At 43.2% G+C, this 24,828-nt stretch overlaps 1 protein-coding gene across 1 annotated transcript in view; it reads left to right on the top strand.

Moving 5' to 3' along the window:
- Positions 1-10,255: 10,255 nt before the first annotated feature.
- LOC139755735 (uncharacterized) overlaps positions 10,256-24,828 on the top strand; it is a 160,564-nt gene continuing 145,991 nt past the window's right edge. The window contains exon 1 of the mRNA XM_071674367.1: positions 10,256-10,356. Within this exon, the coding sequence (XP_071530468.1) occupies positions 10,256-10,356 (101 nt within the window). The remainder of the gene's footprint in view (positions 10,357-24,828) is intronic.

Raw genomic sequence — 24,828 nt, 5'->3', positions numbered from 1 at the left:
TAATCATGGAGAACATGGGTATCGTCAGTGATGATCATGGAGAACATGGTTGTCGTCAGTGATAACCATGGGGAACATAAGTGTCGTTAGTGATGATCATGGAGAACATGAGTGTCGTCACTGATGATTATGAGGAACATAGGCGCCATCAGTGATGATCATGGAGAACATGGGTGTCGTCAGTGATGATCATGGAGAACATGAGTGTCGTCACTGATGATTATGAGGAACATAGGTGCCATCAGTGATGATCATGGAGAACATGGGTGTCGTCAGTGATGATCATGGAGAACATGGGTGTCGTCAGTGATCATGGAGAACATGGGTTCCGTCAGTGATGATCATGGAGAACATGGGTGTCCTCAGTGATGATCATGGGAACATTCGTGTCGTCACTGATGATCACGGAGAACGTTGGTGCCGTCAGTGATCATGGAGAACATGGGTGCCGTTAGTGATGATTATGGAAAACATGTGTGTCGTCAGTGATCATGGAAAACATGGGTGTCGTCAGTGATGATCATGGAGAACATTGGTGCCATTAGTGATGATCATGGACAACATGGGTTTGATCAGCCATGAACATGAAGAACACGGATATCATCAGTGATGATCACGGAGAATATTGTCGCCCGTCAGTGATGACCATGGGTAACATTTGGCGACATCACTAATGATCATGGAGAACACCGGTGTCGCCAGTGATGATCATGGAGAAACGTAGGTGCCGTCAGTGATAACCATGGGGAACATGAGTGTCGTTAGTGATGAGCATGGAGAACATGTGTGTCGTCACTGATGATTATGAGGAACATAGGTGCCATCTGTGATGATCATAGAGAACATGGGTGTCGTCAATGATGATCATAAAGAACATGCGTGTCGTCAGTGATCATGGAGAACATGGGTTCCGTCAGTGATGATCATGGAAAACAAGGGTACCATCAGTGATGATCGTGGAGAACATGGGTACCGTCAGTGATGAACATGGAGAACATAGGTGAGATCAGTGATGATCATGGGGAACATTCGTGTCGTCACTGATGATCATGGAGAACGTGGGTGTCGTCAGTGATCATGGAGAACATGGGTGCCGTTAGTGATGATCATAGAAAACATGGGTGTCGTCAGTGATGATCATGGATAATATGGTTGTCGTCATTGATGATCATGAAGAACATGGGTGCCATCAGTGATGATCATGGACAACATGGGTTTCATCAGCGATGAACATAGAGAACACGGATGTCGCCAATGATGATCACGGAGAATATGGGCGCCCGTCAGTGATGACCATGGATAACATTGGCGACATCAGTGATGATCATGGAGAACACTGAAGTAGTCAGTGAGAATCATGGAGAAACGTAGGTGCCGTCAGTAATGATCATGGGGAATATGGGTGCAGTCAGTAATTAGCATAGAGAACATGGGTGTCGTCCGTGATGATCATGGAGAACATGGGTCCCGTTAGTGATGATCTTGGAGAACATGGGTATCGTCAGTGATCATGGAAAATATGGGTATCGTCAGAGATGATCTTGGAGAACATGGGTACTGTCAGTAGTAAATATGGAGGACATAGGTGCCATCAATGACGATCATAGAAACATTTGTGTCGTCAGTGATGATCATGGAGAATATAGGTACCGAGAGTGATGATCTTGGAGAACATGGGTGCCGTCAGTGATGATCATGGAGAAGGTAGGTGCGATCAGTGATGATCATGGAGAAAATGGATGTCGTCAGTGTCCATGGAGAACATGAGTGTCATCACTGATGATTATGGAGAATATAGGCACCGTCAGTGATGAACGTGGAGAATATAGGAGCCATCAGTGATGATCATGGAGAACATTGGTGTCGTCATTGATCATGGAAAACATGGGTGTCATCATTGATGATCATAGAGAAAATGGGAGTCGTCAGTGGTCATGGAGAACATGGGTATCATCTGTGATGATCATGGAGAACATGGGTGTCGCCAGTGATGATCATGGATAATATGGGTGTCGTCAGTGATGATCATGGAAAACATGGGTGTTATCAGTAATGATCATGGAGAACATGGGTACCGTCACTGATAGTCATGATGAACATGGGTACCGTGACTGATAGTCATGATGAACATGGGTATAGTCAGTGTTGATCAGGGAGATCATGGTGTCGTCAGTGATCATGGAGAACATGGGTGTCGTCAGTGATGATAATGGAGAACATGGCTACAGTCAGTGATAATCATGAAGAATATGGTTACCGTCGGTGATGATCATGGAAGACAAGGGTGTCGTAATTCACCATGGAGAACGTGGGTGTCGTCATTGATGATCATGGAGAGCATGAGTATCATCAGTGATGATCATGAAGAACATGGGTGCCGTCAGTGATGATCAAGGAGAACATGGGTGTCGTCAGTGAGGATCATTGAGAAAATGGGTGTCGCCAGTGATGATTATGAGGAACATAGGTGTGTCAGTGATGATCATGGGGAACATGGGTGTCGTCGATGATGATCATGGGGAACATGGGTGCCGTCAATATTCAATGAGAACATGGGTGCCGTCAGTGATGAGCATGGAGAACATGGGTGCCGTTAGTGATGAACATGGAGAATATAGGTACCGTCAGTGATGATCATTAAGAAAATGGATGTCGTCAATGATGATCATGGAAAATATGGGGGTCGTCAGTATGATCATGGACAACATAGGTATTGTCAGTGATGATCATGGAAAACATGGGTGCCGTCAGTAATAAGCTTGGGAAAGATGGGTGTCATCAGTGATGATCTTGGAGATATTGTGTTTCGTCAGTGATGATCATAAGGAAAGTAGGTGACATCAGTGAATATCATGGAAAAACAAGGGTGTCGTCAGTAATGATCATGGACAACATTGGTCTCGTCAGTGATCATGGAGAACATCATTGATGATCATGGAATACATGGGTACCGTTAGTGATGATCCTTGAGAACGTGGGTGTCGTCAGTGCTGATAATGGAGAACATGGGTAACGTCATTCATGAAAATGTAGACAATGGGTGCCATCAGTGATGATCATAGAGAATATCGGTGCCGTTAGTGATGATCATGGAGAACATGGGTGTCGTGAGTGATCATGGAAAACATGGGTGTCGTCAATAATGATCATGGAGAACATGGATACCGTCAGTGGTGAACATGGAGAACATAGGTGCCATCAGTGATGATCATGGACAACATTTGTGTCGTCATTGATGATCATGGAGAACATGGGTGTCGTCAGTGATCATGGAAAACATGGGTGTCGTCAGAGATGAATATGGAGAACATGGGTGTCGTAACTGATGATCAATGAAAATATAGGTGTCGTCAGTAATGATCATGGGGAACATTCTTGTCGTCAGTGATGATCATGGAGAACATGGGTGTCGTCAGTGATCAAGGAAAACATGGGTGTCATCAGTGATGATCGTGGAGAACATGGGTACCGACAGTGATGATCATGCAGAACAAGGAATCGCCAGTGATGATCATGGATAATATGGGCGTCGTCAGTGATGACCATGGATGACATGGGTGACATCAGTGATGATCACGGAGAACACGGGTGTCGTCAATGATGATCAAGGAGAAACAAGGGTGCCATCAGTGATGATCATGGAGAACATGGGTTTCGTCCGTGATGATCATGGAGAACATGGATGTAGTCAGTGATGATCATGGAGGACATGGGTGCCATCTTTGATGATCATGGACAACATGGGTTTCATCAATGATAATCATGGAGAACAAGGATATCGCCAGCGATGATCATGTAGAATATGGGCGCCGTCAGTGACGATTATGGAAAACATGGGTGCCATCAATGATGATCATGGAGAACATGAGTGTCGTCATTGATGACCATGGAGAACATGGGAACCGACAGTGATGATCATAGCGAACATGGATGTCGTCAGTGATGATCATGAAGAACATGGGTGTCGTCAGTGATGATAATGGAGAACATGGGTATCGACAATGATGATAATGGAGAACACAGGTGCCGTCACTAATGATCATGAAGAACATGGTCACCGTCAGTGATGATTAAGGAGAACATGGGTACTGTCAGTCATGATTATAGAGAACTTGAGTGTCATCAGTGATCATGGAGAATATGGTTGCCGTCAGTGATGATCATGGAGAATATGGGTATCGTCAGTGGTCATGGAGAACATGGGTGTTGTCAGTGATGATCAATGAAAATATAGTTGTCGTCAGTAATGATCATGGGGAGCATTCTTGTCGTCAGTGATGATCATAGAGAACATGGGTGTCGTCAGTGATCAAGGAAAACATGGGTGTCATCAGTGATGATCGTGGAGAACATGGGTACCGACAGTGATGATCATGCAGAACAAGGATATCGCCAGTGATGATCATGGAGAATGTGGTTGCCGTTAGTGATGAACATGGAGAACATGGGTGTCGTAACTGATGATCAATGAAAATATAGGTGTCGTCAGTAATGATCATGGAGAACATTCTTGTCGTCAGTGATGATCATGGAGAACATGGGTGTCGTCAGTGATTAAGGAAAACATGGGTGTCATCAGTGATGATCGTGGAGAACATGGGTACCGACAGTGATGATCATGCAGAACAAGGATATCGCCAGTGATGATGATGGAGAATATGGGCGTCGTCAGTGATGACCATGGATGACATGGGTGACATCAGTGATGATCACGGAGAACACGGGTGTCGTCAATGATGATCATGGAGAAACTTGGGCGCCGTCAGTGATGATCATGGAGAACATAGGTGCCGTCAGTAATTATCATAGAGAACATGGGTGTCGTCCGTGATGATCATGGAAAACATGGATGTAGTCAGTGATGATCATGGAGGACATGGGTGCCATCAGTGATGATCATGGACAACATGGGTTTCATCAGCGATAATCATGGAGAACAAGGATGTCGCCAGTGATGATCGTGTAGAATATGGGCGCTGTCAGTGATGATTATGGATAACATGAATCAATGATGATCATGGAGAACATGAGTGTCGTCATTGATGATCATGGAGAACATGGGGACCGACAGTGATGATCATGGCGAACATGGGTGTCGTCAGTGATGATCATGAAGAACATGGGTGTCGTCAGTGATGATAATGGAGAACATGGGTATCGACAGTGATGATAATGGAGAGCACAGGTGCCGTCACTAATGATCATGAAGAACATGGGTACCGTCAGTGATGATCAAGGAGAACATGGATACCGTCAGTCATGATTATAGAGAAATTGAGTGTCGTCAGTGCTCATGGAGATTATGGTTGCCGTCAGTGATGATCATGGAGAATATTGGTGTCGTCAGTGATCATGGAGAACATGAGTGTCGTCAGTGATTATCATGGAAAATATGGGTGCCGTCAGTGATGAACCTGGAGAACATGGGTGCCATCAGTGATGATCATGGAGACATTCGTGTCGTCAGTGATGATCATGGAGAATATGGGTGTCGTCAGTGATCATGGAGAACATGGGTGTCATCAGTAATTATCATGGAAAATATGGGTGTCGTCATTGATGATCATGGAGAACATTCGTGTTGTCCGTGATGATCATGGAGAATATGGGTGTCGTCAGTGATCACAGAGAACATGGGTGTCGTCAGTGATCATGGAAAACATGGGTTTCGTCGTTGATGATCATGGAGAACAAGGGTACCGGGAGCGATGATCATGGAAAACAAGAATGTCGCCATTGATGATCATGTAGAATATGGGCGCCGAAAGTGATCATGAGTATCATGGGTGACATCAGTGATGATCATGGAGAACACGGGTGTCGTCAGTGATGACCATGGAAAAACGTGGGTGCCGTCGGTGATGATCATGGAAAAAAAGGGTGCCGTCAGTAATTATCATGGAGAACATGGGTGTCGTCCGTGATGATCGTGGAGAACATGGATGTCGTCAGTGATGATCTTGGAGGACATGGGTGCCATCAGTGATGATCATGGACAACATGGGTTTCATTAGCAATGATCATGGAAAAAAAAGGATGTCGCCAGTGATGATCATGGATAACCTAGGTGTCGACAGTCATCATGGAGAATATGGGTGCCATCAGTGATGATCATGGATAACATTGGTGTCGTCAGTGATGATATTGGAGAACTTGGTTGCCGTCAGTGATTACCATGGAGAATATGGGTATTGTCAGTGATGAACATGGAGAGCATGCGTGTCTTCAGTGATGATCATGGAGAACATGGGTGTCGTCAGTGATCATGGAAAACAAGGATGTCGTCAGTGACGATCAGGGAGAAAATGGGTATCGTCAGTAGTGAACATAGAGAACATGGGCGCCATCAGTGATGATCATGGAGAATATCGGTGTCGTCAGTGATGATCATGGAGAATATGGGTGTCGTCAGCGATCATGGAAAACAAGGATGTCGTCAGTGATGATCATGGATAAAATGGGTACCGTCAGTAGTGAACATGGAGAACATAGGTACCATCAATGATGATCACAGAGAACATGGGTGTCTTCAGTGATGATGATGGAGAACATGGGTACCGACAGTGATGATCATGTAGAGCATGGTTGCCATCACTGGTGATCATGGACAACGTGTCTGTTGTCAGTGATCATGGAGAACATAGGTGTCGTCAGTAATGTTCATGGAGAACATGGGTGCCGTCAGAGATTATCATGGAAAACGTGGGTGTCGTCATTGATAATGGAGAACATGGGTGTCATCAATGATAATCATGGAAAAAATGGGAGTCGTCAGTGGTCATGGAGAACATGGGTATCGTCAGTGATGATCATGGAGAACATAGGTGTCGTCACTGATGATCATGGATAATATGGGTGTTGTCAGTGATGATTATGGAGAACGTGGGTGTCATCAGTGATGATCATGGAGAACATGGGTACCGTCATTGATAATCATGAAGAACATGGGTGTGGTCAGTGTTGATCGTGGAGATCATGGTGTCGTCAGTAATAATGGAGAGCATTGGTGTTGTCAGTGATGATCATGGAGACCATGGGTACAGTCAGTGATGATCTTGGAGATTATGGATACCGTCAGTGATGATCATGGAAAATAAGGGAGTCGTCATTCATCATGGAGAACTTGGGTATCGTCATTGATGATTATGGAAAAATGGGTATCGTCATTGATAATTATGGAAAACATAGGTGTCGTCAGTGGTCATAAAGAACAAGGGTATCGTCAGTGATGATCATGGAGAACATGGGTGTCATCAGTGATGGTCATGGAGAACATTGGTGTCTTCAGCGAGGATCATGGAAAACATGTGTGTCGTCACTGATAACCATGGGGGAACATGATTGTCGTCAGTGATGATCATGGAGAACATGCGTATCGTCAGTGTTGATTATAAGGAACATTGGTGCCATCAGTGATGATCATGAAGAGCATGGGTGTCGTCAATGATTATTATCGAGAACATGGGTGACGTCAGTGATCATGGAGAATATGGGTGTTGTCAGTGATAATCATGGAGAACATGGGTACCATCAGTGATAATCATGGAAAACGTGGGTGTCGTCTATGATGATCATGGAGAACATGGGCGCTGTCAGTTATCATGGAGAATATGGGTGCGGTTAGTGATGATTATGGAGAACATGGATGGCGTCAGTGATCATCATGCAGAGGGTGGGTGCCATCGGTGATGATCAAGGAGAATATGGGTGTTGTCATTGATCATGGAGAACATATGTGCGGCCATTGATGATCATTGAGAACATGGTTGCCGTCAGTGATGGTCATGGAGAACATGGGTGTCGTCATTGATGCTCATGGACAACATGGGTGCCGTCAGTGATGATCATGGAGAACCTAGGTACCGTCAGTGATGATCATGAAGAGCATGGGTGTCGTCAGTGATGTTTATGGAGAATATGGGTGTCGTCAGTATGATCATGGACAACATGGGTGTCGTCTGTGATGATCATGGAGAACATAGGTGTCGTCATTGATAATCATGGGAAACATGGGTGTCGTCAGTGATGATCATGGAGAACATAGGTGTCGTCAGTGATCATGGAGGACATGGATGCCGTAGTGATGATCATGGAAAACATGGGTACCGTCAGTGATGATCATGGTGATCGTGGGTGTCGTCAGTAATGATCATGGAAAACGTGGTTGCTAACAGCGATCATGGAGAATGTGGATGCCGTTAGTGATGATCATGGAGAACATGGGTGCAATCAATGAAAATTCTTGGAGAACATATGGACCGTCAGTGATGATCATGAAGAACATGGGTATCGTCAGTGATGATAATGGAGAGCATGGGTGTCGTCAGTGATAATCATAGGAAATATATATGTCGTCAGTGATGATCATGGAGAACATGGGGGTTGTCAGTGATGATCATGAGGAAAATAGGTGCCATCAGTGATGATCATGGAGAACATTGGTGTCGTCAGTGATCATGGAGAACATGGGTGCCATCACTGATGATCATGATGAATATGGGTACCGTCAGTAATGATCATGGAGAAGGTGGGTGTCGTCAGTGATGATCTTGGAGAACATGGGTGCCGTCAGTGATGGTCATGGAGAACATGGGTGTCATCAGTGATGATCATGGAAAACATGGGTAATGTCAGTGATGATCATGGAGAATATGGGCACCGACAGTGAGTATCATGGAGAACATGAGTGCCATCACTGACAATTATGGAGAACGTGGATACTGTCAGTCATGATCATGGAGAACATGGGTGCTGTCAGTGATGATCATGGAGAAAATGGGTAGTATCAGTGATGATCATGGAGAACATGGATGCCGTCAGTGATGATCATGGAGAACACGGGTACCGTTAGTGATGATCATGGAAAACATGGGTGTCGTCAGTGATGACCATGGAGAATATGGATGTCGCTATTGTTGATCAAAGAGAACTTGGGTGTCGTCAATGATGATCATGAAGAACATGTCGTCAATGATCATGGAGAACATTGGTGTCGTCAATGATGATCATGGAGAACATGGGTGTCATCAGTGATGATCATGGAGAACATGGGTACCGTCATTGATGATCATGGAGATATAGGTGTCCTCAGTGATGATCATGGAGAGCATGGGTACCGTCAGTGATGCTCATGGAGAAATGGGTGTCGTCATTGATGATCATGGAGAACAAGGGTGGCGTCAGTGATGATCATGGAGTATATGGGTGTCGTCAGTGATCATGGAGAACATGGGTGCCGTCAGGGATGATCATGGAGAACATGGGTGCCATCAACAATGTTCTTGGAGTCCCGACAGTGAAAATCATGGAGAACATGGGTGCCCTTAGTGATAATCATGGAGAACATGGGTACTGCCAGTCATGATTATTGAGAACATGAGTGCTTTCAGTGATCATGGATAGCATGGGTACCGTCACTGATGGTCATGGAGAACATGGATACCGCTAGTGATGATCATGGCGAAAATGGGTGCAATCAGTGATGATGATCGAGAACATGGGTGCCGTCATTGATGATCATGGAGAACACAGGTACCGTTAGTGATGATCATGGGGAAAATGGTTGTCGACAGTGATGATCATGGAGAATATGGGTGTATTCAGTGATGGTCATGGAGAACATGGTTGTCGTTAGTGATGATCAAAGAGAACATGGGTGCCGTAAGTGATGATCATGGAGAACATGGGTGTCGTCAGTGATGATCGTGGAAAACAAGGGTGCCATCAGTGATGATCATGGCGAACATAGTTGTCGTCAGTGTTGATCATGGAGAAAATGGGTGTTGTCAGTGATGATCATGGAGAAAATGGGTGTTATCAGTGATGATCTTGGAGAACATTTGTGTCGTCAGTGTTCAGGGAAACATGGGTGCCGTCATTAATGGTCATGGAGAACATGGGTAACGTTAGTGATGATCATGGAGAACGTGGGTGTCGTCAGTGATTATGGGGAACATGGGTACCATCATTAATGATCATGGAGAACATGGGTGTCCTCAGTGATGATCATGGAGAACTTGGGTACCGTCAGTGATGATCATGGAGAACATGGCTGCTGTCAGTGATGATCATGGAGAACATGGCTGCCATCAGTGATGATCATTGAGAACATGGGTGTCGTCAGTGATGATCATGGAGAGCATCGGTGTCGTTAGTGATGATCATGGAGAATATGGGTACCGACAGTGAAGATCATGGGGAACATGGCTGCCATCAGTGATGATCATGGAGAACATAGGTGTCGTCACTAATGATCATGGCGAACATGGATGTCGTTACTGGTGATCATGGAGAACGTGTGTCGTCAGTGATCATAGAGAACATGGTTGCCGTCAGTGAGGGTCATGGAGAACATGGGTACCATCAGTGATGATCATGAAAAACATGGATGTCGTCAGTGATGATCAGGGAAAACATGAAGTCGTCAGTGATCATGGAGAACATGAAGTCGTCAGTGATCATGGAGAACATGAGCGTCGTCAGTGATGATCATAAAGAACATGGGTGTCGTCAGTGATCATGGAGAACATGGGTGTCGTCAGTGATGATCATGGAGAACATGGGCTCCGTCAGTGATGATCATGGTGAACATGGTTGTCGTCAGTGATCATGGAGAACATAGATGCCGTCAGGGATGATCATGGAGAACATGGGTGCCATCAACGATGTTCTTGGAGAACATAGGTGTCGTCAGTGATGATCATGGAGAACATGGGTGCCATTAACGATGATCATGGAGAACATGAGTGTCATCAGGGATGATTATGGAGAACATGGGTGCCATCAGTGATGATCATGGAGAACATGGATATCTTCAGTGATCATGGAGAAAATGGGTGCCATCAACGATGTTCTTGGAAAACATGTGTGTCGTCAGTGATGATCATGGAGAACATGGGTGCCATTAACGATGATCATGGTGAACGGTGTTCTCATGATAAGTACATAGCAACAATGGATAATGTCACCAGGATAGAAGGGGCCCAGTAATACGTGTAGATTATTGCTGATTTTTGCCGAAAGTGAAACACACATCAAAGGAAAAGTAACTAGAACAGAATTTTCTCGAAAGCAACTTTCTTGAGTGGTAATCTTTTATACAGTTTAGTTTTCTGTTTGAAATTTTCTGTACATGAAAATGAACATTCATTTTGACCAGATACCTGGCATAACAGGTGTAGTTGTTACACACAACACACCGTTCATACGGGACATGATGATAGAGAGTTTATTACGTGTTATAGTATGGTTCTGTAGGACGTTGTGACATAGAAACTTGCCTTGATGGAATGTTTCCAGGATTACTTATTTTTCTATTTCAGTGCATTTGAAACAGCTGAAATACATGCTCCATATTCGGTTGAAAAAAAATTCCAAGAGCTGTTTGAAATTAAACAACCTAATTAAACAAAATGATACAATAATCCTATCTAATTGTTAACATGATATGGTATTAGTTCACTGTCACAAAGACTCTAGTTTTTATAATTTTCTGTCCCACCAAAATTTAGTGTCCAGGAAAACGCGGTTAAGCCTACCAACCCGTCAAGTACTTCACGGGTTGACCCAAATAATCAAACCTTTATATTCATGAAACTAATTAAGCAACGCGCACCAGTACCACACTTGCTGAGCGATTGCTTCATAGATATTCTTCGTCATTAATGCTTGGAGCGCCATGAAAGACTGGCATTAAAGGTGTTCATACGACCTTCAAATGACGAATACCCTGCGACCAACAAGGACACCATAACACGCTCATTCCTGCCTGCTCCTGGACCTGGACTGTTGACGTAAGACGGTGATCTGGCCTGGAGTCTCAGGGCTCCGGCATCATTAACAGTAATAACCCACAATTAGTTACCTGCCATACTCCGTACTTGAATACATACCTCACTTATGTTTTAAAAAATCTGTGTTCATATGGTTGTGGTACTTTAGGTTTCAGGAATTATCATAAAAAAAATCATAATTACTCACGAGTTCCTAATTATTTAGAGTTAATTACCTGTGAAATGTGAAGTGATTTTACATGGCACAAAGTGTTTGTTAAATGAGACGGATGTAAATATTAGGTTCCCGCTCATAACTGACATAAATGAGTTCTGTCGTAATCATGGTTAGCTCGTATTTGACCAGAGTGATTACTTAACTGCTGTTCATTTTGATTTAATATAGACAGTTGGGGAATTACTACATTACGCTGACAATTGTATTGCAATTCGCACTTTGTTTTGCTGATGGTCTGAAAACTGATAATCTCTCGTAAATTGTTTATGATTAAGTCAAAAGGAGAATATATTTATTCAATTATTTACAATTACTGCAGGAACAATATCTGTGGGAGAGTCCTGGTGTGACCCAAGGGTTTTCTAAAGGCTCCTGCAGCGCACTGTTTCCATCACCAGAGAAATGTACACTCCTTTGGGGTGAAAAGTTCTTTGAGGAGACTGTGCTCCTAAACACACAGCCTCGCCAAAATTGACATTCTACCCGCGGTGTAATCTCAAGCATACAGAGTCGGTAACACCACCGAAAAAGAGAAGAAACACTGGGATATATATATATATATATATATATATATATATATATATATATATATATATATATATATATATATATATATATATATATATATATATATTTTTTTTTTTTTTTTTTTTATACTTTGTCGCTGTCTCCCGCGTTTGCGAGGTAGCGCAAGGAAACAGACGAAAGAAATGGCCCCACCCCCCCCCCCCCCATACACATGTACATACACACGTCCACACACACAAATATACATACCTACACAGCTTTCCATGGTTTACCCCAGACGCTTCACATGCCTTGCTTCACTCCACTGACAGCACGTCAACCCCTGTATACCACATGACTCCAATTCACTCTATTCCTTGCCCTCCTTTCACCCTCCTGCATGTTCAGGCCCCGATCACACAAAATCTTTTTCACTCCATCTTTCCACCTCCAATTTGGTCTCCCTCTTCTCCTCGTTCCCTCCACCTCCGACACATATATCCTCTTGGTCAATCTCTCCTCACTCATTCTCTCCATGTGCCCAAACCATTTCAAAACACCCTCTTCTGCTCTCTCAACCACGCTCTTTTTATTTCCACACATCTCTCTTACCCTTACGTTACTTACTCGATCAAACCACCTCACACCACACATTGTCCTCAAACATCTCATTTCCAGCACATCCATCCTCCTGCGCACATCTCTATCCATAGCCCACGCCTCGCAACCATACAGCATTGTTGGAACCACTATTCCCTCAAACATACCCATTTTTGCTTTCCGAGATAATGTTCTCGACTTCCACACATTTTTCAAGGCTCCCAAAATTTTCGCCCCCTCCCCCACCCTATGATCCACTTCCGCTTCCATGGTTCCATCCGCTGACAGATCCACTCCCAGATATCTAAAACACTTCACTTCCTCCAGTTTTTCTCCATTCAAACTCACCTCCCAATTGACTTGACCCTCACCCCTACTGTACCTAATAACCTTGCTCTTATTCACATTTACTCTCAACTTTCTTCTTCCACACACTTTACCAAACTCAGTCACCAGCTTCTGCAGTTTCTCACATGAATCAGCCACCAGCGCTGTATCATCAGCGAACAACAATTGACTCACTTCCCAAGCTCTCTCATCCCCAACAGACTTCATACTTGCCCCTCTTTCCAGGACTCTTGCATTTACCTCCTTTACAACCCCATCCATAAACAAATTAAACAACCATGGAGACATCACACACCCCTGCCGCAAACCTACATTCACTGAGAACCAATCACTTTCCTCTCTTCCTACACGTACACATGCCTTACATCCTCGATAAAAACTTTTCACTGCTTCTAACAACTTGCCTCCCACACCATATATTCTTAATACCTTCCACAGAGCATCTCTATCAACTCTATCATATGCCTTCTCCAGATCCATAAATGCTACATACAAATCCATTTGCTTTTCTAAGTATTTCTCACATACATTCTTCAAAGCAAACACCTGATCCACACATCCTCTACCACTTCTGAAACCGCACTGCTCTTCCCCAATCTGATGCTCTGTACATGCCTTCACCCTCTCAATCAATACCCTCCCATATAATTTACCAGGAATACTCAACAAACTTATACCTCTGTAATTTGAGCACTCACTCTTATCCCCTTTGCCTTTGTACAATGGCACTATGCACGCATTCCGCCAATCCTCAGGCACCTCACCATGAGTCATACATACATTAAATAACCTTACCAACCAGTCAACAATACAGTCACCCCCTTTCTTAATAAATTCCACTGCAATACCATCCAAACCTGCTGCCTTGCCGGCTTTCATCTTCCGCAAAGCTTTTACTACCTCTTCTCTGTTTACCAAATCATTTTCCCTAACCCTCTCACTTTGCACACCACCTCGACCAAAACACCCTATATCTGCCACTCTGTCATCAGACACATTCAACAAACCTTCAAAATACTCATTCCATCTCCTTCTCACATCACCGCTACTTGTTATCACCTCCCCATTTACGCCCTTCACTGAAGTTCCCATTTGCTCCCTTGTCTTACGCACCCTATTTACCTCCTTCCAGAACATCTTTTTATTCTCCCTAAAATTTACTGATAGTCTCTCACCCCAACTCTCATTTGCCCTTTTTTTCACCTCTTGCACCTTTCTCTTGACCTCCTGTCTCTTTCTTTTATACTTCTCCCACTCAATTGCATTTTTTCCCTGCAAAAATCGTCCAAATGCCTCTCTCTTCTCTTTCACTAATACTCTTACTTCTTCATCCCACCACTCACTACCCTTTCTAAACAGCCCACCTCCCACTCTTCTCATGCCACAAGCATCTTTTGCGCAATCCATCACTGATTCCCTAAATACATCCCATTCCTCCCCGACTCCCCTTACTTCCATTGTTCTCACCTTTTTCCATTCTGTACACAGTCTCTCCTGGTACTTCCCCACACAGGTCTCCTTCCCAAGCTCACTTACTCTCACCACCTTCTTCACCCCAACATTCACTCCTCTTTTCTGAAAACCCATACTAATCTTCACCTTAGCCTCCACAAGATAATGATCAGACATCCCTCCAGTTGCACCTCTCAGCACATTAACATCCAAAAGTCTCTCTTTCGCACGCCTGTCAATTAACACGTAATCCAATAACGCTCTCTGGCCATCTCTCCTACTTACATAAGTATACTTATGTATATCCCGCTTTTTAAACCAGGTATTCCCAATCATCAGTCCTTTTTCAGCACATAAATCTACAAGCTCTTCACCATTTCCATTTACAACACTGTACACCCCATGCATACCAATTATTCCCTCAACTGCCACATTACTCACCTTTGCATTCAAATCACCCATCACTATAACCCGGTCTCGTGCATCAAAACCGCTAACACACTCATTTAGCTGCACCAGTACCACACTTGCTGAGCGATTGCTTTATAGATATTCTTCGTCATTAATGCTTGGAGCGCCATGAAAGACTGGCATGAAAGGTGTTCATACGACCTTCAAATGACGAATACCCTGCGACCAACAAGGACACCTTAACATGAACACCTTAACGACCTTCAAATGAACATGCAGGAGGGTGAAAGGAGGGCAAGGAATAGAGTGAATTGGAGTCATGTGGTATACAGGGGTTGACGTGCTTTATAGATATTCTTCGTCATTAATGCTTGGAGCGCCATGAAAGACTGGCATGAAAGGTGTTCATACGACCTTCAAATGACGAATACCCTGCGACCAACAAGGACACCTTAACATGAACACCTTAACGACCTTCAAATGAACATGCAGGAGGGTGAAAGGAGGGCAAGGAATAGAGTGAATTGGAGTCATGTGGTATACAGGGGTTGACGTGCTGTCAGTGGAGTGAAGCAAGGCATGTGAAGCGTCTGGGGTGTGTGTGTGTGGACGTGTGTATGTACATGTGTATGGGGGGGGGGGTTGGGCCATTTCTTTCGTCTGTTTCCTTGCGCTACCTCGCAAACGCGGGAGACAGCGACAAAGTATAAAAAAAAAAAAAAAAAAAAAAATATATATATATATATATATATATATATATATATATATATATATATATATATATATATATATATATATATATATATATATATATATCCCAGTGTTTCTTCTCTTTTTCGGTGGTGTTACCGACTCTGTATGCTTGAGATTACACCGCGGGTAGAATGTCAATTTTGGCGAGGCTGTGTGTTTACGAGCACAGTCTCCTCAAAGAACTTTTCACCCCAAAGGAGTGTACATTTCTCTGGTGATGGAAACAGTGCGCTGCAGGAGCCTTTAGAAAACCCTTGGGTCACACCAGGACTCTCCCACAGATATTGTTCCTGCAGTAATTGTAAATAATTAAGCAGTAATTGTAAATAATTAAGCAATTGTAAACTAATTAAGCAACGCGCACCAGTACCACACTTGCTGAGCGATTGCTTTATAGATATTCTTCGTCATTAATGCTTGGAGCGCCATGAAAGACTGGCATGAAAGGTGTTCATACGACCTTCAAATGACGAATACCCTGCGACCAACAAGGACACCTTAACATGAACACCTTAACGACCTTCAAATGAACATGCAGGAGGGTGAAAGGAGGGCAAGGAATAGAGTGAATTGGAGTCATGTGGTATACAGGGGTTGACGTGCTGTCAGTGGAGTGAAGCAAGGCATGTGAAGCGTCTGGGGTAAACCATGGAAAGCTGTGTAGGTATGTATATTTGTGTGTGTGGACGTGTGTATGTACATGTGTATGGGGGGGGGGGTTGGGCCATTTCTTTCGTCTGTTTCCTTGCGCTACCTCGCAAACGCGGGAGACAGCGACAAAGTATAAAAAAAAAAAAAAAAAAAAAAATATATATATATATATATATATATATATATATATATATATATATATATATATATATATATATATATATATATATATATATATATATATATCCCAGTGTTTCTTCTCTTTTTCGGTGGTGTTACCGACTCTGTATGCTTGAGATTACACCGCGGGTAGAATGTCAATTTTGGCGAGGCTGTGTGTTTAGGAGCACAGTCTCCTCAAAGAACTTTTCACCCCAAAGGAGTGTACATTTCTCTGGTGATGGAAACAGTGCGCTGCAGGAGCCTTTAGAAAACCCTTGGGTCACACCAGGACTCTCCCACAGATATTGTTCCTGCAGTAATTGTAAATAATTGAATAAATATATTCTCCTTTTGACTTAATCATAAACAATTTACGAGAGATTATCAGTTTTCAGACCATCAGCAAAACAAAGTGCGAATTGCAATACAATTGTCAGCGTAATGTAGTAATTCCCCAACTGTCTATATTAAATCAAAATGAACAGCAGTTAAGTAATCACTCTGGTCAAATACGAGCTAACCATGATTACGACAGAACTCATTTATGTCAGTTATGAGCGGGAACCTAATATTTACATCCGTCTCATTTAACAAACACTTTGTGCCATGTAAAATCACTTCACATTTCACAGGTAATTAACTCTAAATAATTAGGAACTCGTGAGTAATTATGATTTTTTTTATGATAATTCCTGAAACCTAAAGTACCACAACCATATGAACACAGATTTTTTAAAACATAAGTGAGGTATGTATTCAAGTACGGAGTATGGCAGGTAACTAATTGTGGGTTATTACTGTTAATGATGCCGGAGCCCTGAGACTCCAGGCCAGATCACCGTCTTACGTCAACAGTCCAGGTCCAGGAGCAGGCAGGAATGAGCGTGTTAAGGTGTCCTTGTTGGTCGCAGGGTATTCGTCATTTGAAGGTCGTATGAACACCTTTCATGCCAGTCTTTCATGGCGCTCCAAGCATTAATGACGAAGAATATCTATAAAGCAATCGCTCAGCAAGTGTGGTACTGGTGCAGCTAAATGAGTGTGTTAGCGGTTTTGATGCACGAGACCGGGTTATAGTGATGGGTGATTTGAATGCAAAGGTGAGTAATGTGGCAGTTGAGGGAATAATTGGTATGCATGGGGTGTACAGTGTTGTAAATGGAAATGGTGAAGAGCTTGTAGATTTATGTGCTGAAAAAGGACTGATGATTGGGAATACCTGGTTTAAAAAGCGGGATATACATAAGTATACTTATGTAAGTAGGAGAGATGGCCAGAGAGCGTTATTGGATTACGTGTTAATTGACAGGCGTGCGAAAGAGAGACTTTTGGATGTTAATGTGCTGAGAGGTGCAACTGGAGGGATGTCTGATCATTATCTTGTGGAGGCTAAGGTGAAGATTAGTATGGGTTTTCAGAAAAGAGGAGTGAATGTTGGGGTGAAGAAGGTGGTGAGAGTAAGTGAGCTTGGGAAGGAGACCTGTGTGGGGAAGTACCAGGAGAGACTGTGTACAGAATGGAAAAAGGTGAGAACAATGGAAGTAAGGGGAGTCGGGGAGGAATGGGATGTATTTAGGGAATCAGTGATGGATTGCGCAAAAGATGCTTGTGGCATGAGAAGAGTGGGAGGTGGGCTGTTTAGAAAGGGTAGTGAGTGGTGGGATGAAGAAGTAAGAGTATTAGTGAAAGAGAAGAGAGAGGCATTTGGACGATTTTTGCAGGGAAAAAATGCAATTGAGTGGGAGAAGTATAAAAGAAAGAGACAGGAGGTCAAGAGAAAGGTGCAAGAGGTGAAAAAAAGGGCAAATGAGAGTTGGGGTGAGAGACTATCAGTAAATTTTAGGGAGAATAAAAAGATGTTCTGGAAGGAGGTAAATAGGGTGCGTAAGACAAGGGAGCAAATGGGAACTTCAGTGAAGGGCGTAAATGGGGAGGTGATAACAAGTAGCGGTGATGTGAGAAGGAGATGGAATGAGTATTTTGAAGGTTTGTTGAATGTGTCTGATGACAGAGTGGCAGATATAGGGTGTTTTGGTCGAGGTGGTGTGCAAAGTGAGAGGGTTAGGGAAAATGATTTGGTAAACAGAGAAGAGGTAGTAAAAGCTTTGCGGAAGATGAAAGCCGGCAAGGCAGCAGGTTTGGATGGTATTGCAGTGGAATTTATTAAGAAAGGGGGTGACTGTATTGTTGACTGGTTGGTAAGGTTATTTAATGTATGTATGACTCATGGTGAGGTGCCTGAGGATTGGCGGAATGCGTGCATAGTGCCATTGTACAAAGGCAAAGGGGATAAGAGTGAGTGCTCAAATTACAGAGGTATAAGTTTGTTGAGTATTCCTGGTAAATTATATGGGAGGGTATTGATTGAGAGGGTGAAGGCATGTACAGAGCATCAGATTGGGGAAGAGCAGTGCGGTTTCAGAAGTGGTAGAGGATGTGTGGATCAGGTGTTTGCTTTGAAGAATGTATGTGAGAAATACTTAGAAAAGCAAATGGATTTGTATGTAGCATTTATGGATCTGGAGAAGGCATATGATAGAGTTGATAGAGATGCTCTGTGGAAGGTATTAAGAATATATGGTGTGGGAGGCAAGTTGTTAGAAGCAGTGAAAAGTTTTTATCGAGGATGTAAGGCATGTGTACGTGTAGGAAGAGAGGAAAGTGATTGGTTCTCAGTGAATGTAGGTTTGCGGCAGGGGTGTGTGATGTCTCCATGGTTGTTTAATTTGTTTATGGATGGGGTTGTAAAGGAGGTAAATGCAAGAGTCCTGGAAAGAGGGGCAAGTATGAAGTCTGTTGGGGATGAGAGAGCTTGGGAAGTGAGTCAATTGTTGTTCGCTGATGATACAGCGCTGGTGGCTGATTCATGTGAGAAACTGCAGAAGCTGGTGACTGAGTTTGGTAAAGTGTGTGGAAGAAGAAAGTTGAGAGTAAATGTGAATAAGAGCAAGGTTATTAGGTACAGTAGGGGTGAGGGTCAAGTCAATTGGGAGGTGAGTTTGAATGGAGAAAAACTGGAGGAAGTGAAGTGTTTTAGATATCTGGGAGTGGATCTGTCAGCGGATGGAACCATGGAAGCGGAAGTGGATCATAGGGTGGGGGAGGGGGCGAAAATTTTGGGAGCCTTGAAAAATGTGTGGAAGTCGAGAACATTATCTCGGAAAGCAAAAATGGGTATGTTTGAGGGAATAGTGGTTCCAACAATGCTGTATGGTTGCGAGGCGTGGGCTATGGATAGAGATGTGCGCAGGAGGATGGATGTGCTGGAAATGAGATGTTTGAGGACAATGTGTGGTGTGAGGTGGTTTGATCGAGTAAGTAACGTAAGGGTAAGAGAGATGTGTGGAAATAAAAAGAGCGTGGTTGAGAGAGCAGAAGAGGGTGTTTTGAAATGGTTTGGGCACATGGAGAGAATGAGTGAGGAGAGATTGACCAAGAGGATATATGTGTCGGAGGTGGAGGGAACGAGGAGAAGAGGGAGACCAAATTGGAGGTGGAAAGATGGAGTGAAAAAGATTTTGTGTGATCGGGGCCTGAACATGCAGGAGGGTGAAAGGAGGGCAAGGAATAGAGTGAATTGGAGTCATGTGGTATACAGGGGTTGACGTGCTGTCAGTGGAGTGAAGCAAGGCATGTGAAGCGTCTGGGGTAAACCATGGAAAGCTGTGTAGGTATGTATATTTGTGTGTGTGGACGTGTGTATGTACATGTGTATGGGGGGGGGGTTGGGCCATTTCTTTCGTCTGTTTCCTTGCGCTACCTCGCAAACGCGGGAGACAGCGACAAAGTATAAAAAAAAAAAAAAAAAAAAAAAATATATATATATATATATATATATATATATATATATATATATATATATATATATATATATATATATATATATATATATATATCGCACAAACCTCCAACAGCCAAGATCGAACCAGGGACCACTGTGCAAGAGGCGGGAATGCTAACCGATAGGCTATGTGCCTGGCCCATAGCCTACCGGTTAGCATTCCCGCGTCTTGCACAGGGGTCCCGGGTTCGATTCTGGCTGTTGGAGGTTTGTATATTGTATGAAGATGCGCATTTCTATGCACTATGTTAGTATACATATATTCTATTCTATTATACTTTGTCGCTGTCTCATGCGTTGGCGAGGTAGCGCAAGGAAACAGACGAATGAATAGCCCAACCCACCCACATACACATGTACATACATACACGTCCACACACGCACATATACATACAATACAACTCAACGTATATATATATATATATATATATATATATATATATATATATATATATATATATATATATATATATATATATATATATATATATATATATATATATATATATATATATATATATATATATCTGTTGACTGGTTGGTAAGGTTATTTAATGTATGTATGACTCATGGTGAGGTGCCTGAGGATTGGCGGAATGCGTGCATAGTGCCATTGTACAAAGGCAAAGGGGATAAGAGTGAGTGCTCAAATTACAGAGGTATAAGTTTGTTGAGTATTCCTGGTAAATTATATGGGAGGGTATTGATTGAGAGGGTGAAGGCATGTACAGAGCATTAGATTGGGGAAGAGCAGTGTGGTTTCAGAAGTGGTAGAGGATGTGTGGATCAGGTGTTTGCTTTGAAGAATGTATGTGAGAAATACTTAGAAAAGCAAATGGATTTGTATGTAGCATTTATGGATCTGGAGAAGGCATATGATAGAGTTGATAGAGATGCTCTGCGGAAGGTATTAAGAATATATGGTGTGGGAGGAAAGTTGTTAGAAGCAGTGAAAAGTTTTTATCGAGGATGTAAGGCATGTGTACGTGTAGGAAGAGAGGAAAGTGATTGGTTCTCAGTGAATGTAGGTTTGCGGCAGGGGTGTGTGATGTCTCCATGGTTGTTTAATTTGTTTATGGATGGGGTTGTTAGGGAGGTAAATGCAAGAGTTTTGGAAAGAGGGGCAAGTATGAAGTCTGTTGGGGATGAGAGAGCTTGGGAAGTGAGTCAGTTGTTGTTCGCTGATGATACAGCGCTGGTGGCTGATTCATGTGAGAAACTGCAGAAGCTGGTGACTGAGTTTGGTAAAGTGTGTGGAAGAAGAAAGTTAAGAGTAAATGTGAATAAGAGCAAGGTTATTAGGTACAGTAGGGTTGAGGGTCAAGTCAAGTGGGAGGTGAGTTTGAATGGAGAAAAACTGGAGGAAGTGAAGTGTTTTAGATATCTGGGAGTGGATCTGGCAGCGGATGGAACCATAGAAGCGGAAGTGGATCATAGGGTGGGGGAGGGGGCGAAAATTCTGGGGGCCTTGAAGAATGTGTGGAAGTCGAGAACATTATCTCGGAAAGCAAAAATGGGTATGTTTGAAGGAATAGTGGTTCCAACAATGTTGTATGGTTGCGAGGCGTGGGCTATGGATAGAGGTGTGCGCAGGAGGATGGATGTGCTGGAAATGAGATGTTTGAGGACAATGTGTGGTGTGAGGTGGTTTGATCGAGTGAGTAACGTAAGGGTAAGAGAGATGTGTGGAAATAAAAAGAGCGTGGTTGAGAGAGCAGAAGAGGGTGTTTTGAAGTGGTTTGGGCACATGGAGAGGATGAGTGAGGAAAGATTGACCAAGAGGATATATGTGTCGGAGGTGGAGGGAGCAAGGAGAAGAGGGAGACCAAATTGGAGGTGGAAAGATGGAGTGAAAAAGATTTTGTGTGATCGGGGCCTGAACATGCAGGAGGGTTAAAGGAGGGCAAGGAATAGAGTGAATTGGATCGATGTGGGATACCGGGGTTGACGTGCTGTCAGTGGATTGAATCAAGGCATGTGAAGCGTCTGGGGTAAACCATGGAAAGCTGTGTAGGTATGTATATTTGCGTGTGTGGACGTATGTATATACATGTATATGGGGGGGTTGGGCCATTTCTTTCGTCTGTTTCCTTGCGCTACCTCGCAAACGCGGGAGACAGCGACAAAGTATAAAAAAAAAAAAAAAATATATATATATACAGACAAAAAACATATACACATATGTACATAATTCATACTGTGTACCCTTATTCATTCCCGTTGCCTTCCCGTCACACATGAGATAACAGCCCCTTCCACACGCATGTGCGAGAAGTAGAGCTAGGAAAAGACACAAAGGCCACATTGGTTCACACTCAGTCTCTAGCTGTCATGTATAATGGATCGAAACCACACCTCCCTTTCCACATCCATGCCCCACAGTTCTTTCCATGGTTTACCCTGGACGCTTCACATGCCCTGGTTCAATCCACTGACAGCACGTCGACCTCGGTATACCACATCGTTCCAATTCACTTTATTCCTTGCACGCCTTTCACCGTCCTGCATGTTCAGGTCCCGATCACTCAAATTTTTTTTTCACTCCATCTTTCCTTCTCCAATTTGCTCTCCCACTTCTCCTCGTTCCCTCCACCTCTGACACATACATCCTCTTGGTCAATCTTTCCTGACTCATTCTCTCCATGCGACCAAACCACTTCAAAATACTGTCTTCTGCTCTATCAACCACATTCATTTTACCACCACACATATCTCTTCCCCTTTCATTACTTACGTGATCAGACCGTCTCACACACATATTGTCCTCAAACATCTCATTTCCAGCACATCCACCCTCCTGTGCACAACTCTATCTATAGCTCACGCCTCGCAACCATATAACATTGTTGGGAACCACTATTCCTTCAAACATACACATGGCTTACATCCTTGATAAAGAAGGGTAAAGGGGAAGGGTAAAGGGGAAGAGTGGTTTGGGAATGTCTTGGGAATAAAGTCAGGGGTTAGTGAGAGGACAAGAGCAAGGTAAGGAGTAGCACTACTCCTGAAACAGGAGTGGTGGGAGTATGTGACAGAGTGTAAGAAAGTAAACTCTAGATTGATATGGGTAAAACTGAAAGTGGATGGAAAAAGATGGGTAATCATTGGTGCATATGCATCTGCTCATGAGAAGAAAGATCAAGAGAGGCAAGTGTTTTGGGAGCAGCTGAGTTAGTGTGTTAGAATTTTTGTTGCACGAGACCGGGTTATAGTGGTGGGTGATTTGAAAGCAGAGGTGAGTAATGTGGCAGTTGAGGGAATAATTGGTGTACATGGGGTGTTCAGTATTATAAATCTGAATTTTGAAGAGCTTGTAGATTTATGTGCTGAAAATGGACTAATGATTGGAAATACCTGGTTTAAAAAGATATATATATATATATATATATATATATATATATATATATATATATATATATATATATATATATATATATATATATATATATATATATATATATATATATATATATATATATATTTATTTCAGTTTATTTTGCTTTGTCGCTGTCTGACGCGTTTGCGAGGTAGCGCAAGGAAACAGACGAAAGAAATGGCCCAACCCACCCCCATACACAATGTATATACATACACGTCCGCACACGCAAAGATACATACCTATACATCTCAATGTACATATATATATACACAAACAGACACATACATATATACCCATGCACACAATTCATACTGTCTGCCTTTATTCATTCCCATCGCCACCTCGCCACACATGGAATACCATCCCCCTCCCCCCTCATGTGTGGGAGGTACCACTAGGAAAAGACAACAAAGGCCCCATTCGTTCACACTCAGTCTCTAGCTGTCATACAATAATGCCCGAAACCACAGCTTCCTCTCCACATCCAGGCCCCACACAACTTTCCATGGTTTACCCCAGACGCTTCACATGCCCTGATTCAATCCACTGACAGCACGTCAACCCGGGTATACCACATCGATCCAATTCACTCTATTCCTTGCCCGCCTTTCACCTTCCTGCATGTTCAGGCCCCGATCACTCAAAATCTTTTTCACTCCATCTTTCCACCTTCAATTTGGTCTCCCACTTCTCCTCGTTCCCTCCACCTCCGACA

The sequence above is a fragment of the Panulirus ornatus genome, chromosome 20 (assembly GCF_036320965.1).
Source record: "Panulirus ornatus isolate Po-2019 chromosome 20, ASM3632096v1, whole genome shotgun sequence".
In the NCBI taxonomy this organism is placed as follows: domain Eukaryota; kingdom Metazoa; phylum Arthropoda; class Malacostraca; order Decapoda; family Palinuridae; genus Panulirus; species Panulirus ornatus.
This window is presented reverse-complemented; position numbering and strand designations above follow the sequence as displayed.